The following is a 20694-nucleotide window of genomic DNA, read 5'->3' on the forward strand; positions in this document are numbered from 1 at the left end:
CACTCCACCCCCCCCAAGGTCAAACACAACCCTGATTCGGCCCTTAATGAAATTGAATTTGACACCCCTGACCTAGCAGCCAGTATTTATGAGAAACTATTGTTAACTTTGGGGTTTTCTTACTATACTGTAGTTAGACATGTTCTATTAAATCTTGGATCTCAAAATAAATTACCAATGAGTGTTCTCTCTCCTTTTAAATAGTTATACTGTAGAGGACATGATGGACACAAGGCATATGGACATGATGGAAGTAAGATAAACAAATGGTTTGTAATGATATAAAAGTAATGTGGATTTACTACTGTAGATTTAGTCAGATTTCCTTTTCTTTACTCTTATATCCTGCTTTTTATTTCTTAGCTTAATTACAATTTACTGTTTTAATCTGCTTTGCAGAAATTGTTTATCCTGAAAACTAATAATGATTTTGTAGAATGTATGTAGCAGTAAATGTCAAGGATGATTTCTTCTTTTAAATTTGGAGAGCAAAAAAAATCCTAATTCTATAAATTTATAGTCCCAATCTGTTTGAAAGTTTGAAACTATGAAGGTGTGAGGCAGAGTATACATTTCTGCTATGTGCAGGTGATGCTATGCTTTAGAAATAAAATAAAAATTTATATTGTTATTTTTTTTTCTCAAGCTTGGTGGCACGCATGATCATTCTATATAATGGATGAATTAGAGTTTATTATGAATAATAATTTTGACATGTTTAGAAATTGGTATTTTAGATTATGTTCTCTTTTATTTATAAAGTTTTTATAAATAACTAAGTTTTCTCAACTGATGAATCCCCAATTTCAATTCAAATAAAAGAAAGTCTGGACAAGTGTCTATAATTTCCTTGAGCAGTTGTGATAAAACAAATATTACAGATAAATTTAACTCTGAACTTGATACATATATTTAACAAGTTGTTCTAATTTTTATTCCTTCACATTACTTTAGTTGTACTTCTAAGTCATAGATTTTGTTTTATAGGTAGTTGCAGGAACCAGAATTTCAGAAAAGTTCAAATTGATTCACTGAAATTCTAACCAGCAGGACTGCTTTCACGTATCAGAAATTGTTTGGAAGAAGTTTAATGGAACTTGCAAAAGCATAGTACTTACCTAAAGCTTGAAAAGAAAGCTATGCATATTTTAAAGAAGAGCAAGTGCTATGCTTGTCTAAGATCTAAATCCCTTTTTACAAATAATTTTCAAAGCATGCACAGCCCCACTAGCATATAAATTCTTTCTTCAGGAATCAGTTTCAATTCCTGCATTAATGTTATAAAATAAATATGGAAATTACTTGATCATAGATATAATTTGACCCTTGGACTATGAATAGCTCATATCATGAAATAATTTCTTTAAAATATAGTAGTGGGAGAATCTGTTTGGGGAAAACTGTATTATTCCATGTATTGTTACTTTGGGCTGACTGAGTTCTGATAGAACAATGTTTATAACTTATGAAGAATTTTCCAACATATTTGTTGATAGCTCTTTTAATGAAACTTCAGTTACTTAATGATGCTATAGCTGCTTCTGATATTCCATATTTGGTAGAGATTTTGGAAAAATAAGTAGAGTTCTAAGCCTGTAATTTGTTTTTATAAGATGAAGAAATTTGATAAAAATTTATAGCCTGAATGTCCTATTTTAAGAAGCAACAGAAAATTGTTTTTAAAATGTAAAAACATTTTACATTTTTATTTACTTATTATTACCTTAACACGAATAATGCCTTAAAAAGTGCTTAGTAAGAGTTGGTTATAATTAATTTCTTGTCAGAATTTCAATTCAAGTGTAGAAATATTCACTTAGATGATTTGGCCTTGCCGTTCCCACATTTGGATTAACTCCATAAGCCTGTTACTGTGAATTTAGATTACTAAGTAATATGGACATACATATCCTTTTTGGCTATAATCTCCATTATTTGGAATCTATTGAGGTTTGTGAAATATAGAGGATGATTTTTGTTATTAATATATAACACTTTACAGAAGAATTACAATGTAATACTGGCAGAACAAGAAACAACCTGATTTGGAGTACTGATAATGTGTTGCTTATTAACATATGAACTGAGGAGCTGCTATATTTTGTTTTGGGTTTGTTTATTTAACAGAGTTAAAGAAGACGGCTTTTAAGCAATTTCATGACTTTTTTTAATGATAAAAAATAATTAAATCCTCATTTTTTAAATTGCATATTGTATCAGATCATTAACACAATTTCATGCAAACATATAAATTTGATATTTATTTAAAATAGAATCAGTCATCACAAATCAGTTACAGAAGAGGCAGTGAGGAGCTGGAATAGAGATTGATCTTTCTCCATACTGTTTTCCTTTACAATTCCCAAGACATGTGAATGAGTTATATATTGATATTTTAGCCCTGACCTACCTCATAATACATGGGGCTTATGATGTTGCTCACGCCTGGGCAAAAACAATAACCAGTAAATATTTTTTAAAAATGGAATATGAAAAGTCAATTCTTCTTACAAGTTCGTTAACTGTTGTAATAATAATGATGGCATGCCACTTGTACAATACACAATGCAAATCTTCAAATAGGTAGCAGCATCAACAATTGCTAATGTTTAAATTAAGAAAATGAAATCTTAACAGGTATTCAGAGGAAAAAAATAGCATACTGGAGGTCTACCAGGGCGACCACGTTTTCTTTTCCCCTTCAGTTGCGTTTCTTCCAATTCACTACCAACATCTGAATGTGCAGTAGTTTCATTTGTAGAATCTCTGAAAGAAAATGTCAATTAAAAATAAATTAGTAAGTAGATAAAACAAATAAAAGCAGTAATATTTAGTGCTAATACAAATGATAGACATTATAAATTGAAACTTAATTCAGTAAATTGAGACTACCCACTACATGCTCTCAAATTCTCTCCACTCATAAAATTACTAATATGAAGACCGTATAGTCAGCAGTTCTATTTTGTTATCTTGCTGAATTTTAATATCCAGTAACCATCACCACTGACAATAATGCCTTGACTTCAAGGGAATTGGAATCCAACATCTGGAGAGCTATAAATTTTCAAGACCCGAATCTAAGCAAATAAAAGATCTGTAAATGGATTATTTATTAATTGATTTAATTAATTATTAGATTAATAATGATTAGGACTATCATCCTAGAGGTATTTTTTTCAGACATTTATGTAGCTGGCCATCTTATATCAAACTTTCAGAGACCCCCATCAACAATTAAACATCAATAAAAAACATAATATATCTATTAAAACCATAAATATTAAAAACCAAAGTTAAGCTTTCAACATCCTTTTTAAATCCTCTCATCCACCTCAGCGCTATTCCAGTGCTAAGAATAGTGCCCACCCAATCAGATTTGATAAGATGAAGTAGATGTCCTTAGGCTCCACACATATTCTGGCCCTGTGCCATATACAATAAATGCTGGACTTCCTGTTGGGGGTTTCATTCCTATCATATATATGAGCCTTTCAAAAATGATATATACAGTAGTTTTAGTAGTGATTTCATTTTCAAATCATAATAACAATGCGGTTCTTTTAGAAATGGAGATGCCATTTACAACTTGTCACAAGCAAATAGTTACATTCAGTTTATATAACATTCAAAGGATAACAAAACTTTTAGCAAGAAAATAAGAACCAAAAAGTGAAAAGATACAAAGCAAAAGCTTTGATACATCCATTCTTGCACACACACTTTTCTTGCTGAATTTGACAGATTTTGTATATATGTATAGAAGTCCCAATCAAAAGTCATTAAGAAATATGTTAAGGTGTATTGTTTTTGTTTTCTATAGAAGTGGGTTAGGAAAAGTCCTTTAAGTCTACAGCCTTCTATTAATGGTACTGCAAATATATATAGAAATGAGAAAGCTTCTTACTTTCATCCTATGAGGTCATTTAACTAAAAATTCTTTAATCTGACAGCAGCTATCCAGCATTACAGATACCTATTTCCTTTAAGTCCTCTTTAACTAATGTTTCTAGGGATTCCACTTGCTACTTTTACAACTACTTTATTATGGCAGTGGTCCCCAACCTTTTTGGAACCAGGGACCAGTTTCATGGAAGACTATTTTTCCAAAGACTGTGTGTGTGTTTGGGGGACCCTCAAACAATTGCTAAGTGACAAGTCATAAGCAAGGACTTCCTGTGTATGAAACCAATTCTTTTTTTTTTATTAACAGAGAAAATGATAAGGAAGAGTGTAAATGTCTTTGCATATAAAATTAGTACTGCATCACAAAATTAGTACATTGATCTGCCAGCTGCTGTATAAGGCAACTAATTCTCACAATTCTATGCAACTAGTGCTAAAATGGATCTGCTAAGGGAAGTAGTACCATAATAGCTGGATCAAACCATCCAAAGAAATATTTCTTGTAAAAAAAAAATTATGTTGCCTGCTATCCTATTGCTTTTCCAAAAGGCCCTGAAATCATAGTTTTGTCAATGGGCCACAAATGGAGACAGAGCCCATCAACTAGATGATTTGATTATGTTGTTGCTGACATGGAGGTAAAAGGTAGGTTTTTTAAATGGTGGATTTATATGGTGGATTTTTTAAATATTGTAGGTCACTGGAATCACCTTTGCGGACAACTATATAGATTTCTTTAACAAATAAAAATAAAGAAATGTATAAAACATACGCTATCTCATACAAGGTATTGTAACAACTAAATCACTTAAAGTTGTTAATGGAACACTGTGCAGTAAACCATGTCCACATCAAATATCTATGGAGATTCTCTATCATCCAGGTCATGGTTGTCCCAAAGGTGCTTTTTCAAGAGGCAACTGAACTTTGTTTTTCTTTGATGTTTTGCTTCTCATCCAAGAAGCTTCTTCAGCTTCTTGGGACAATCATGACTGGATGACTGAAAATCTCCATAGACATTTAGCTATGTACAGAGCTGAAGAAGCTTCTTGGATGAGAAGTGAAACATCTTCAAAGAAAAACAAGAAAGTCCAGTTAGCTTTTGAAAAAGCACTTTTGGGACATGTTCACATTACTTTTTTTTGTCATCAGTCTCTTCTCCAGATTTAAAACTTCCTTAAGTTTTGCTGATGCATTTTCAAACTTATTTTTATGAAGATAAAGGTGAACAATACCAAGATAAGGTTAGAAATGGAAAGAGATTTCAGTGTCTAGTAACATATGCTGTGAATTTTCTGCAGAATCACATACATTGGTCTATTGCAAAGCAATGTCCCTCCGGATTCTGTAATAGAGAAAAAATTTATGCAAAAGAACCAGACACAAGCTTGACAAGGACAAAGCACTATCAGAAGGTTTCAACCTACCAGAACACTCTGCTGCAGACCTCAAAGTGATCATTTTGGAGAAGCAAAACTTTAACAGCAACTTTGAGCACATATATTAAGGTCTCAACAAATAGCTTTTTAACACGTTACAATAATTAATAACTAAGGTACTTGTAAGCCATTTTACATATAACTTGTATTTGCACAATCAATCTAGCTTGCCCCATACCAATCTACATCAAGGTACTCATTCTATGAATCTGACAAAATGAATTGCAGCTCACAATTTTTTTACTAAATAAAATTTAGTAGCCAGAAAATATGTTACCAACTCTTTCTGATCAAAAGTTTTTATATTTTTATAGAAATTATATTAAGCATATTACAGAATGTTTATACAATTATACAAAGCACATTGATGTGTGTGTGTGTGTGTGTGTGTGTGTGTGTGTGTGTGTGTGTGTGTAGTTAATATTTCGGGTTTCTTCCCGTGTAATTGTGGATATATCCCTAAAAGGGTAGAAGCGATGTTTCGACAGAATCCCATCTGCCATCATCAGGCTTATATATATATGTTTGTGATTATATTGTGAGGTTTAAAAGTGGTACTGTTAAAACATACATGTAAAAAGATTGTGGATGTGTTGGTTCTTGTTGGTTCTCATCATATGAGCAGAATTGTGCCCAGCATTACAGTAGTAAGCTGTTGCAATTTTAACCTGAACCTCATATTAACCACATTCAAAGTTACAAACTTTTTTTACAGTGATCATTAATCAACTGCCATAGTGGTTAAATTAATTTATTCTCCCAAATAGCCATTCCCCCCACCCACCCACCCACAACTGAAATGTCAGAATCTGGCAAAAAGCATCGCAAATGATGGTTATGTGTGGGATGGTATAAACAGCAATAAAGATTCCTGCCCTCTGGAACATCATGCCTTCTGATGTAAAAGCCATGCTTTTAGTCTTCTGAAAGAGCCTGAAGACCTGTCTCTGCCAACTGGTCTGGGGCACCAATGGGGGTGTATCATCAATCTGTAGGTGAGTAATGGATTAAGATTAGAACCCACCTCCTCCCTGTATGAATCTTGCTCCCTTACTTTCCATCTTTGTTAATTTTTAAATCAATTTTAGTGTTCTTATTTATTGTTTTAATGTTTCATATTGTTGCTTTTATTGATTGTAAGCCATTTAGAGTTGCCTCTAGACAAGATGGGTCGTGTGTGTGTGTGTGTGTGTGTGTGAGGGCATCGAAACTCCAAAGCAGTTGCAAGTAGCTCTGGGAATTTCGATTCAACATAACTTCAAATGGTTCTGCATACATCCTCATGTAATATCCTTCATGCCGTTTTTCTTTAATGTAAGCAATATTATGGAAAGCATAGGAAAACAGTAAATAGTGGTAAGAAAAAAGGCGTGGAAAAAATAAAATATAATTAAATCTTGTTTATATCAGTATATCTTATACCTCTCCATATTTTTCAATCTTTGTAAACCTGTACTTGCTTTCACCAAGCTCATACAATGATACATACATATTACACTACTTTTAATTTTTGAGTTTCTCTCCTCTCACTTTTCAGGATATCAGCTCCATCTAACTTTCTTGGCCTTTCCCTACTTCTGAACCTATTCAGTATTCTTCATATATTTACAGTGAAATTTGGGGTATCCAGAAAATGGCACACTGAGAGATGAGGTGATTTTTTTTCATCCTGCTGACAAACAGCTAACTTTGTTGTCAAAACCAATTCTTTGGCAGTATGTTCTTCAGGTCATGAACCGGAGTAACTTGGAATAATGACATGATGACCCTCAGATGTTGGTATACTTGCCTGGGAATAGAATCCAGCGGACTGCAATTATTATAATAATTTATTATAATTTTATTTCTATACCGCCCTTCTCCTGCGGGACTCAGGGCGGTGTACAGCCAAGATAAAACATTGCATATAAAATTTAAAAACAATTTAAAAAACAATTAAATAATTTTGGCCCAAGATATTAAAAACAACCCAATTAAAACCAAATTCAATTAAAACTGAGAGGATGGGATCAAGCCAGCCCAGCTAGATGGAATAGGTGTGTTTTCAGGGCCCGACGAAAAGTCCGGAGGTCTGACATCGTGCGTATCTCAAGGGGTAGGTCATTCCAGAGGGCGGGTGCTGCCACAGAGAAGGCTCTCCCCCTGGGGGTCGCCAGCCGACACTGTCTGGCCGACGGCACCCTGAGGAGGCCCTCTCTGTGCGAGCGAACCCGTCGGTGGGAGGCTATTGGCGGCAGAAGGCGGTCTCGCAGATAACCCGGCCCTAAGCCATGGAGCGCTTTAAAGGTGGCCACCAACACCTTGAAGCGCACCCGGAAGACCACAGGAAGCCAATGCAGCTCGCGCAGGAGAGGTGTCATATGTGAGTGCCCCGTCGCTCCCATAATCCCCCGCGCAGCCGCATTCTGGACTAACTGTAGCCTCCGGGTGCACCCCAAGGGGAGCCCCATGTAGAGAGCATTGCAGTAGTCCAGGCGGGAAGTGACAAGGGCTTGAGTGACCATGCGTAGGGAGTCCCGATCCAGAAAGGGGCGCAACTGGCGTATCAGGCGAACCTGATAAAAAGCCCCCCTGGCCACGGCCGTCATGTGCTCTTCTAAAGACAGCCGTGGATCCAGGAGGACGCCTAAGTTGCGAGCCCTCTCCGTGGGGGCCAGTGATTCGCCCCCAATAGCCAGCGATGGCACCAGCTGGCTATATCGGGACGCCGGAAGCCACAGCCACTCTGTCTTGGAAGGGTTGAGTCGGAGCCTGTTTCTCCCCATCCAGGCCCGCACAGCCTCCAGACACTGGAACATCACTTCAAGGGCATCGTTGGGGTGGCCTGGGGTGGAGATGTACAGCTGAGTATTGTCAGCGTACTGATGGAACTCCACCCCAAAGCCACGGATGATCTCACCCAGCAGCTTTACATTAATGTTGAAAAGGAGGGGCGAGAGGACCGACCATTGTGGCACCCCACATGCAAGGCGCCTCGGGGTCGGCCGCTGCCACCCTGTCAACACAGATTGCGACCGGTCAGAGAGGTAGGAGGAGAACCACCGCAGAACAGTGCCCCCCACCCCCAGCCCCTTCAACCGGTGCAACATGATACTATGGTCGATAGTATCAAAAGCCGCTGAGAGATCTAACAGGACCAGGATAGAGGAGCAACCCCTATCCCGAGCCCTCCAGAGATCATCCACCAACGCTACCAATGCAGTTTCCGTGCTGTACCCAGGTCGGAAGCCGGACTGGAGCGGGTCTAGACAGACAGCTTCATCCAGGTACCGGGGAAGCTGCCGCGCCACCACACTCTCAACAACCTTCGCAACAAAGCGAAGGTTGGAGACTGGACGATAGTTAGCCAATACAGCCAGATCCAGAGAGGGCTTCTTGAGGAGGGGCCTCACCACCGCTTCTTTCAAAGCGGCCAGCAGGAGCCCCTCTTGGTAAACCCAATCAGAGGTCTGGTTTTCACCTTTTCCAATCGTCATTTCTTTAGGCACACCCCGGTTTTAGCATCATGTTTTAAAGCTTACTTTTGTCTTGACCTACATTTTTAACTATTAAACATATGGCTGAATGCTGATTTATCTCATAGCTCCTTGTTGGATTATGGATTTTTTCATATTGTTTCATTTTGGATTTAAACACCACTCTCTTTTGCTGCATGGAACTCAACAGCATGAACACTTTTCCATTGGTAGTGAAAGTGATTGGATTTCATTTACATTTCTACCAATTTCTATTTAAGGATTTGGTATTTCATTTATTCTTAAAATAACTTTGTTGTTTTACTCTATTTTGGTGTATATATATATATATATATATATATATATATATATATATATATATATATATATATATATTGGTATATATATCTCTGGTCTTTTTCTTTTTTATTTCCTTTTAAAAGAAACAGGAACTACCCCCTTTTTTATTTATTGTCCACTGTGGGAATTATTATCTTTTGTTCTTATTCTGTTACGGAACATTTATTCTCTTTGTCCTTGAGATGAAATTGCTTATGTTTTGCTGAGGAAGTTTGGTCATAAAAGGAATTGGGACTATATTAAAATTATAGCAGTAATAAATGAAACTCTGAACACTATACACTATACTTTCTTTATAATGCCCCCCCCCAAAGACAAAAAGGCCCATGTTTTTCAATTTACAAATCAAATGACAAATCAGAATTTAATTTATCATTAATAGATTTGAAAGAGAAGTTTTGTTTGAGAATTGTAGAGTTCCTAGAGGAGACTGAAACGGGCATCAATGTAAAAGATTTAATCACAATGGAGATGATGGTTGATGGACTGAATCTTCTTAGAAAAGCTGAAGGAAATTGTGAGATAGACTTAATATATGCAAAGAGAAAACAACTGTTAAGGGATGCTTTGATTTGATTCATGAGAAAACCTATTGAACAACAAGTGATGCAAAGAACTCTCACTGAAACCTATGACTTTGAGGAGTGAGATGCAAGTATTTGGAAACAACCCAGTTATAATTTCAAGGGAAAGTTTTATTATCAAAAATCAATCAAGGATATTTGATCCTGGACAGATCATGATTGCAGTGGGTTATTGGGAGAAAAAGTGGCTGGAGTGGAAACAACTTGTGAACTTCCCTGTCAGCTTTCCTATTGATTTTGTTTCTGGGAAGCTTGCAAATTGTGATTACGTGACTATGAGACACAGCTGTTATAAATGCAACAGTGGTGGGTTGCTACTAGTTCGCCCCGGATTGGGGGAACTGGTAGCGGCAGCGGGAGGCTCCACCCACCCACCTGGAAAAGTTGTGCACGCGCGCACCCACGAGCAAACCAATAGCAACGGGATTTGAAACCCACTACTGAAGTGCAAGTTGGTTGCCAAGCACCTAGATCATGATCATGTGACCATGGGGATGCTAAGATAGCCAGAACTTTAAGGATTGGTTATTATGATAGTTATAACCATAATAATTCCAAATGCTTGCTGAATGAGCAGTCATTAACCAAAAACTACCTATACTAAATAGGGACATGGTGGCTCAGTGGCTAATATGCTGAGCTTGTCGATTGAAAGGTCGGCAGTTTAGCGGTTTGAATCCCTAGTGCCACATAATGTGGTGAGCTCCCGTTACTTGTCCCAGCTTCTGCCAACCTAGCAGTTCGAAAGCACGTAAAAATGCAAGTAGAAAAATAGGGACCACCTTTGGTAGGAAGGTAACAGTGTTCCATGCGCCTTTGGTGTTTAGTCATGCCAGCCACATGACCACAGCTCTTTGGCTTTGAAACTGAGATAAGCACCGCCCCCTGGAGTCGGGAATGACTAGCACATATGTGCGAGGGGAACCTTTACCTTTATCTTACCTATACTAATCACTCACTCTTCTTTCAAATCTATATTATCCATTTTTTTCTTGGCTCTATCCTTGTTTTACCAGATCCATTTCTTAACATTATCCATTCTCAGTGTATTAAACTTAATTATACATTAAGTAAAGAGTTAACTTAATTCTCACTTTTATACAACAATTTGGGCAGAAGCAAATTGTTATACACAGCTATTTTTTATTCTTTAAACAAATACTCAATAATCACAACAGACCATATACTGCTCACTAGATTTCTATAATCATTTATATGATACCATTTGTAATAATTTATAACAATGTGTAAATTTATTTTTCCACATGAAATAACTTCAATTCTATATTTACATAAGATATTTCATAATTCAAACCTAGTTTTCACACACTAACACAAAAAGTTTACATTTGTAGATTTCTTAATGATCTGCTGAAAAACAAATTTTGGCCTGTAGGTTTCCTGTCCAAATTAAAGTCACAATACATTTCCCAAATTTATATAACACCTCTTCTATCTTTCAGTTAGAATTCTATCAAATAGCCTCCAGAATATATTTTAACAAACAATCCCAAACACATTTAGCAGCAATTATCTCGTTAGCATTTCATTTGTACAACAGAACAGTAACAGTAACAGCTTTCCAGTCATGAACAAATGCAATACATTAAATAATTCATTATAACCACTCCATATAATAACTATTTTTACAACTGTACACTGACACTGGATATTCAAGCAGCTTTACCGTAAGTGTCTTTGCACTTATGAATTTTCTTCAATCAATTTTACCTGAAAATTAACATTTATAACATTTACTTTGAATTACACCTCTTTACTGTTATAATACTGATAAGTGTCTAAAGTACTTTTTCCAGTACTCACTTTACTCTGCTAGAGTAGACTTCTTTACACCTTTTCATCCATTTCCCTTTTTAAAATTTTTTATCTAATTAATTTTGTATTTTCTCTAGCTCTTTTAATTGCAACCATTTCTTGCTCTGTTTTCCTCCATCTAAACCATTATTTCATTCCCATTTTTGAAGCAATCATTCTATGTTCTCTTTCCTCTCCATCACAACCCCTTTTAATTTACCAGGTATCTTTTTAATGCTTCATATTAGCATAAATCCACACACTTCAGTGGTATTCTGTAACCTAATTCTTTTCACGCTATTCCACGCTGTTCCAAAATATTGCAACATCCTTTTTCCTCATGTCCATCCCTTCATTCATCTGGCTGAAAATTTATTTTCTATTAATTTAAATGTAACATATACCTTTTCTTCTTGCTATTATTCCTTTTTCACTTTTGCTTTATTTTTTTACTTCTGCCATGTCCATTTTTTGTAAGATTCACTCTTGACATTACCTGTCCTACATTCAGAACCTATTTTGCTTGTATTTTTCACTAATCCTTTTCAACTTAAACAATCAAATTAATTATGTTTTTATATTCCCTTTTATATTCCTTTGCCATGCACACACACAGGCTTACATTTACAATATGTAAACAGGAAGAAACAGGCATTTTTCTAAGCAGATATTCATCAAACCATCAAAATTCTCACTCATTCTTGGGGCTCCAGATCTTTTCTTCCGTCTCTCATTTTCATCCATCCATTCCTATTGCCTGACAGAATAACTTTTCCTACATGTCCCATATGTTCAGAATGTTTCATAATTTCCCCCATAAGTCATTAATGGTTCTTTCACTATCATGCTTCACTGAAGCATAACATGAAACTATCACAAACCTATGAATTTCTACTTTTATAGACAGACACAACAATGTAATGATGCCAGTTGATACTGCAACCATAAACTTTAGCTTTCTGTTCGTAATTAAAACCTACATGTTTATTTTCCTGCCTTCATTCAGCATTTATTCACATCTATTTACCTCCCTTTCCTTTCTCTTAATTTCACAAACATGGAACATATGTATTTTCATGTCAATGTATTTGTTAATTCTCGTTTTTCCCAATTTACATCATTTATTGCAATCTCCTGTATTCATCTGCCTTTTTCAGCAGATCAGACAGGGTCCTCTCCTTCCAGGTTCCATGCCTACAATATTATATGATTGCCATTTGATGGGGCTTTGGAAGGGGGCTATTTCCAACAGCTTCGCCCACACTTTGGAACTCCCTTCCCATAGAGATTCAGTCGGCCCCATCCTTTCTGGGCTTTAGGAAAGCTGTCAAACCCATCTGTTCTGTCTAGCACAGGAGAAGGGGAGGCTCAGACTGAAAATCGGATTCACAAGAGCACATTTCTGGTTTTCCTTCCTGATTTATCTTTTTTATGTACAGTGGCTATAAAAAGCCTACGCAACCCTGTCGAAATGCCAGGTTTTTGAGAGGTAAAAAAAATCAGACCAAGATAAATCACTTCAGAATTCCTCCCATCTTTATGACATAAGTTGTATTACAATTCTTTGAAAATAAAATAAAATCTTTTAAGGGGAAAATAGCAATAAAAACGTAAAATAATGTGGTTACGTACATACACACACCCTTAAACAAATACTTTATTGAAGCACCTTTTGATTTTATGATAACATTCAGTCTTTTGGGGTAGAAGCCTCTTAGCATGGCACATCTTGCCTTGGGAATCTTTACCCACTCTTCCTTGCATAAATGCTCCAAAAATGTCAGACTGAGAGGGCATCTTCTGTGCACAGCCTGCTTTAGGTCATCCCACAGATTTTCAGTTGGATTCAGATGCAGCTCTGGCTGAGCCATTCCAAAACTTTGATCTTCTTCCGGTTAAACCATTTTTGGTTGATTTGGAGACATACTTTGGATTGTCACGTTGAAAGGTGAAAATCCTCTTCATCTTCAGCATTTTAGCAGAAGCTTGAAAGTTTTGTGCCAAAACTGACTGATATTTGGAACTGTTTCTAATTCCCTCCACTTTGACTAACGCACCAGTTCCAGCTGCAGAAAAGCAGCCCCAAAGCACAATGCTGCTACCACGATGCTACACTGTGGGTATGGTGCACTTTTCGTGATGTGTGGTGTTGTTTTTGCACCAAACATACTTTTTGAAACTATGGCCAAAACTTTCTGGTCTCATTAAATCATAACACATTTTCCCACATGCTTTTGTCAGATTTAATGAAGGTTTTTGCAAAATGAAACCTGGCTTGGAAGTTTTTCTTTGTAAGAAAAGGGTTCTGTTTTGCCATCCTACCTCACAGCCCAGACATATGAAGAATACAGGAGATTGTTATCACATATAGTACATGACCATAGCTTTCGGCAGCTCCTTTAATATTGCTGTATACCTCTTGGTGACTTCTCTGTTTTCTTCTTGTTTTTTTCACCAATTTTGAGGGATATTCAGTTCTTGGTAATGTCACTGTTGTGCGGTATTTTCTTCATTTGTTGCTGACTGTCTTCACTGTGTTCTATGGTATATCCCAGTGATGGTGAACCTTTTCGGCACCAAGTGTCCAAATCGGAACGCACACACACATGCATGCATGTGTGCGCGCATGCCGGAACGCCAGAAACACGAAAACCAGCTGGTTTTTGGGTTTCCAGCACTCCGGCATGCATAAAGACCAACTAACCAGCGTGTATGTGTGTGCCAGAAACCCAAAGATCAGGTAGCCTGTGCGTGCATGCGCATCAGCCAGGTGGTCTTCGGGTTTCCAGCACTCCGGTGAGCACGAAGACCAGTTAGCCAGTGCACATGCATGTGCAGGAAACCCAAAGATCAGGTGGCCTGTGCGTGCATGCGCATCGGCCAGCTGGTTTTCGGGTTTCCAGTGCTCCAGTGAGCATGAAGACCAGCTGGCCAGCAGGTATGTGCGCAGCAGAACCCAAGGCACAGCTGGCAACAGCGCACGTGCCCAGAGAGGGCTCTGCGTGCCACCTCTGGCTCACGTGCCATAAGTTCGCCATCTTGGGTATATCCAATGCCTTGAAGATTTTTTGTATCATTTTCCTTACTGATAACTTTCAACAATGAGATCCCTTTAATTAATTAATACTAGATTCCAGGACCCTTTTCCACCATCAAATTAAAACGCTAATGACCATCTTGAGCTGGCATACTAGCAATACCAGTTAACTAATAACATTTTATTTTATTTATATCTCACCTTTATTTATTTTTTTACACATAACTGCAGGCATTCAACACGCTTTCCTCCTATTTTCTCCACAACAAGAACCCTGTGAAGTGAGTTGTTCCCCCCCCCCGCATGCCCAGCTGAGCCGCATAATCATCAGAGGCTTTTTTTTTACTTTTAAAAGCATTTTTTCTACAACCTCTTTGGCCAAAAAATGCTTTTAAAAGGAAAAAAAAAGCCTCTGATGATCGCGCGGCTCAGCTGGGATCGTCAAAGGCTTTTAAAAGAAAAAAACCCTTTTTTTCTTTTAAATGCCTCTGATGATCCGAGCTGAGTATGGAGATTCCTACATCTTTTGTGTATATCAATGCCTCTTCTTTCAGTTTATTTATTTATAGGGCCTATAGACCATTTCAATTCATTGATTCCAGGTGGCATGCAACTTCCCAAAATATTACTTCCCAACAGTAATTCTACTGCCACCAACAGACTGCTTTACAGCACAGAGTTCTATATATATTCAAGGTCTAACATACAGAACTCCTATTCAAATTTCAATCTGGAAATTCAGGGCCAAAGCATACTGGAGAATATAAAATTTATGGTCCTAACACCTAGCACTGTTTAAGACAATATACATTCCCAATAAGGTATCACTGTTACTTTATGCTTTTTAAATTGTTGTTTGCTAGTCAGAGTCACAACTTTGAGATTAGAGGCTATTTAAATTTAAATTAAAAAAAAACAGTCCTTGCTTAGTGACCACAATTAGGGCTGATAACTCCATCACTATGAGGAAAAACATATGACCATGATGGGCTTATGACCTCATTTCCCATTCAGTTTTTAAGCACAGAGCTGTGTCATTAAATTAAGTATCATGCAACTTTATTTCCACCTTCTCTACTGAACTCTGCTTGTCGCAAGGAAGTTGCAAAACACACAAATGGGGATCGCATGACTATAGGATGCTACAACTATCATAAATGTGCTCCAGTTGCAAAGCACCCAAGTAACGATCATATGACAATTCTAAAGGCAATTGAACACAAAAGATTTTTGTGTTTTTGGTTATTTTACACTGTCATAACTTCAAATGATTGCTAAATGAGGCAACTAATATGTGAGAATTAGTTGAATGATTAGAGTTAGGATAAATCAGCTATTCTGATTCTAGAATAGAATAGAATAGAATAGAATAGAATAGAATAGAATAGAATAGAATAGAATAGAATAGAATAGAATAGAATAGAATAGAATAGAATAGAATAGAACAGCATTTATCCCAAAGGTGCTTTTTCATGAGGCAACTGGACTTTCTGATTTTTCTTTGAAAAAGTTTCGCTTTTCATCCAAGAACCTTCTTCAGCCCTGATTGGATAGTAGGGAATGGAAGGATTCGTCTTCAAAGAAAAACCAGAAAGTCCAGTTGCCTCTTGAAAAAAGCACCCTTGGGACAACCATGACCTGGATGACTGAGAATCTCCATAGACAACAGCATTTACAAATTCAAAAAGAATTTAGAAAACAAGAAATGCTGACTGTGTTTGGATTAGAGATGTACCCTAAATGTTTTGACATATCCATCGATCCATCCTTTCTGAGAGGAGGTATGAGAATTAAGTTCAGCACTGTCTTCTTTAGAGTATATACGAATTTTAGATTATTAATACTAACTCAGAACATTACTTATAAAAAAGTTTTGATAGTAGATAAAAATAAATATACCAACAAATTGAATTAAGATGCTGGTGACTAGATTTATGCAGTTTTCTTGGCAATGTTTTGGATGCAGTTTGCCACTTTCTTCTTTTGCGATATCTATACTTATTTAGATATTTGAGGCTCCGTTTTAATAAAATTTCTCATTAAAAAAGTCAAAGCATTTACGATTATTTTTAATCTAGCCAACAGTTTTGGAATTTGAGTTTGTCTCCGATCCATGATGCAGCCTTGACTTTGGTTACCATCTGAGATTAGTCAAGGTCAGCCAGGCATTGCTACTAGCTTAGTTTATCTACACAGTCATAGGTTATTCACTAAAATCCAATATTTGATGGTGCAGAAATAGTTGCACTGATTTTATTTCTCTTCCTAGTTAAATATTCATTTTTTTTATTATTATTTTTTTAAATTTGATTTATATGCCGCCCTTCTCCGGAGACTCAGGGCGGCTTACAATGCGTTAAGCAATAGCCTTCATTCTTTTGTATATTTTATACAAAGTCAGCTTATTGCCCCCACAAACTGGGTCCTCATTTCACCTACCTTAGAAAGGATGGAAGGCTGAGTCAACCTTGAGCCTTGGAGAGATTCGAACCAGCAGAAATTGCAGGCAGCTGTGTTAATAACAGGCAGCTGTGTTAATAACAGGGTGCACTAAACCCCTGTACTATCAAGGCTCTTAATCAATTAATAGATTAAATTAAATGATCAATTAAGATTAAAAAGTAAAAAAAAACATGCATATGAAATAGATGCAATAGTCTGCTTCACCAAAATAAAGAGTCAAAATCAGATAGTCATAAAATTTGACATTTTAAAAAGAAAAGTCCCTAAATTACCTGCAAGACAGAGAAAAAACATTCTAAATTTTAGTGTTGCCTGTTTATCTAACATGCCTCATTCACTTTGCATCATTCAGTTGAATTATTCCATCCCGATATAAGGTACAGCCAATTATCCATACATTTATTGCACACCTCTACAATAAAATATTTTTGTATATCTTTATTTTAGGAAGAAAAGTTATAGCAATAATCCTTTCTTGACATTCATCTTACAAAGCTTCTTGGTCATTCTGTCACATGGAGCATTCAGTCATTACTGACTGCTGCCCTGGAATTGCAAAGCTCATTTTAGCCTCATCCACAGCAATTCTGACCTCATCCAGTGGTCAAAGGAAGAAATATAAATGGCTATTCAACTAACTCTTCCAGGAAGAGAACACCCTGCTTAAAATGTATATAAATGCCAGCAAAATAATCATCACATCTTCCTAGTCTTGAAGTCTGTCCTTTCTTTCTCCCTTGTATATTTTCTCTTTTTAGACTACAAGGCAGAGGGGAAAAACCCTACATTTTACAGTTATTGTGAGCCATTTGAAATTCAGTACTAACGCACCCATGCAGACACACACACACACACACAGCTTAGAGATTTCTAATGAAAATATGAAGGAACTGCAAGAAAGGCATGGAGTACTTAACTCGAGCACTGAATGCTTACATTCTTCACAATCTGCATGTATAGTCTACATTGAAAGAATGGGAACATTTTCACCAGCAATGCACATTATTTTATTCATATTCATTTTAATTTTCTTTCTGCAGGCTAAAATTGATATAAACAATTACTGAAATAATCAAATAATTCAAAATAATAGCAATTTCAATGAACAATGGCTACAGAATTTATTATGGTCTTTTTAATGCAATAATGACATTTTTTAATGGTAACAGGAAATATTTGCTTATTAAGTCTTCAGAACAACTATTAGTTGTAGAATGTACGTCGTAAATTCTCTCACAAAGACAATGTATCATCTCAAATTATAACCAAACACTGGGACAAAACTGACAATGAGGGTTGACCATGTCATCTGAAAGAAATTTTTCTCTGCCAAGAATCATAGATAAAAAAAATTCTTATTCTACCTTTGAGAAAATTTCATTGTCAGAATACAGAAGAAAGAACATTGAGTTTTGCTATCCTAGATCTAATCCTTATGTAAATGTTGAATGACTTAAAAAAGTGAAAGCAATTGAAAGTGACATCCTTTAGTTTGAGATATTCAGAATATTACTTATGAAAAGTAAAAAGGGGAAAAGAAATAAAGAAATATCTGGCTTGTATACTAGATTTCATAGGAGCATATTTTAATGAAAGGCAGGTCAGAAACAATGCCTTGAAATCTGAAAGTGGTAATTATCTAGGAAAGATGGAAAAAACAACAACTAAAGGCTTAATTGCAAACAATTCTTAATAGAACAAAAAATGGGAGACATATAAATGTAGTCAATTGTTCTGCCCCAGCTCCGGATCCCAAGGAGTGTGACACACACCAAGCTCCAAAAACTCTGTTTATTACAAACAGACCCCTTTCAAAATGCAGGCTTTCAGTGCAAATGTCCTTATCAGCCTGCTATAATGTACAAAGAATAAACTAAGTCCGACAAAGGTTGACAACCAGCCCAGAAACCAAGATGTGATAAGAAACTCACTCTCCAAAATGCTCTCCGTAATAATTAAACGTTGTTAAGTCATTGTGCGACTTAAATAGGCTAAGCGAGTGGCCAATTAGCCCCAAGCCTTACCCTCGAGGAGACGTCCTCCTCCTGAGTAGCCACTCCTGCCTTTTGGCAGCCCTGCATGCTCGAGCATTGAGGAGAGGCTCCTCCACTTCACTCTCTGCACTTGAAGGAGCCTCTGGAGGTTCTGAAGGCCCTGGCTGAGTCTTTGCCTCTGGCACCACTTCCTCTTGAGCTTCCTCACTGTCCGACGCAAGCGCCGGCTGCACAGGCTGCTGGCGCGACACCACACCAGCCTCCTCCTCGTCGGGATCTGCCACAAGCTGCGCAGGCCGCTGGCGGGCCACAACATCAATTGTTGAAAAAAGAAGAGACAGGGAGGCATTTAAGCAAAGAAAAAAGGGGTGGTGGTAATCAGAAACGGAAACTGTAGGGAGTGTTAAAACTCAGAACAAACTGAATCTTGTAATAATGCTCAACACAAGAAAAAAGGCTTTTTGGAGGTGTATTAGAAACAAAAGAAAAGGCAAAAAGACTTTCATCTCTTTTGTGAGGAAAATAAATGTGAACTACAATGGAGAGAAGGATGAACATCTTAACTTGTATTTTATGTCTTTCTCTTCTCAGAAAGAAAACAAAACCTTAGCTAGCCATCATTGTGCCACTAGTGGAAGGAGGGAGCTGTAGTTCAGGTTAAACAATGAGAGGGTGAAAGAACAGAGTTAATTTCAAAGAGTTCAAGTCAGATGAATAACATCCAGCACACTGAAGAAAATAATGAAAATTAATGCAGAACAATAATCTTTCAGAATTTCTGGAGAATCGGTAAGATTCCTGAAAATTGCGAGGATTCAAAAAACTACAAATTTGTCACCTTTACATCTATATTGGGCAAATCATCTTTTTCAAGATTACTGAACATGTATTTCTTAGCACTTGGATAGGAACAAGAACCAGCATACAGCATTTGAGTCTAATCTGATCTCCTTTTTTTTTTTACAAGAGTGAAAAACTTAATAGACAAGGGTAATGCTGTGAGCATACTGTATCTTGCCTTCAGCAAACCATCTGACAAAATCTCTTAATATCCTCATTCATAAAATGATAAAATATTATCTAAGTCAGGGGCCCCCAAACCCCAGTCCATGGAGCGGCACATGCCAGAAACTGGTCCACGCAAACAAGCGAAGCCCCATCCTTGGGATGCAGGCAGCATGTGAAACCACACCCCCTCTGATCCGCAGAAAAACCTCTCCCCAGAACTGGTCCCGGGCCCCAAAATGTTGGGGGCCACTGATCTAGATGATACAACTGCTAGATAACATTAACTGAATTATCACCTCAAAATATATTCATAAATGGCTTAATATCAGCTTGGAGAAAAATATTGAGTGGAATGCCACAGGACTTCATCTTGAGCAATGTATTGTTCAGCATTTTAATGGATGAAGGGGTTGAGAAGATGATTATCAATTTTTCAGATGATAGAAATATAAACCCCAGTGGCAATTAATGCTCAGAGCTAAAAGATTACAAATACGATTTAACAATGGGCCAAAATGAATGGGGTGAAATTTAATGAGTAATGTAAAGTCTTGTATCATAGGAGGAAAAAATGAGAAAAAAACACAAAAGTTTCGGATCACGGATAGTTTGGCTTTGCAAAAGTACAAATGA

General features: G+C 36.8%; 1 protein-coding gene across 8 annotated transcripts in view; it reads right to left on the reverse strand.

The window, feature by feature from the left end:
• Positions 1–20694, reverse strand: part of STAG1 (STAG1 cohesin complex component) — a 209895-nt gene that overhangs the window by 122629 nt on the left and 66572 nt on the right. For all 8 annotated transcript variants that reach the window (XM_070946333.1, XM_070946336.1, XM_070946334.1 and 5 more), the window contains one exon: positions 2664–2766. In XM_070946333.1, the coding sequence (XP_070802434.1) occupies positions 2664–2766 (103 nt within the window). The remainder of the gene's footprint in view (positions 1–2663; positions 2767–20694) is intronic.

Source organism: Pituophis catenifer, unplaced genomic scaffold (assembly GCF_029215685.1).
Source record: "Pituophis catenifer annectens isolate HBS135680 unplaced genomic scaffold, rPitCat1.0.hap2 SCAF_6, whole genome shotgun sequence".
Lineage (NCBI taxonomy): Eukaryota > Metazoa > Chordata > Lepidosauria > Squamata > Colubridae > Pituophis > Pituophis catenifer.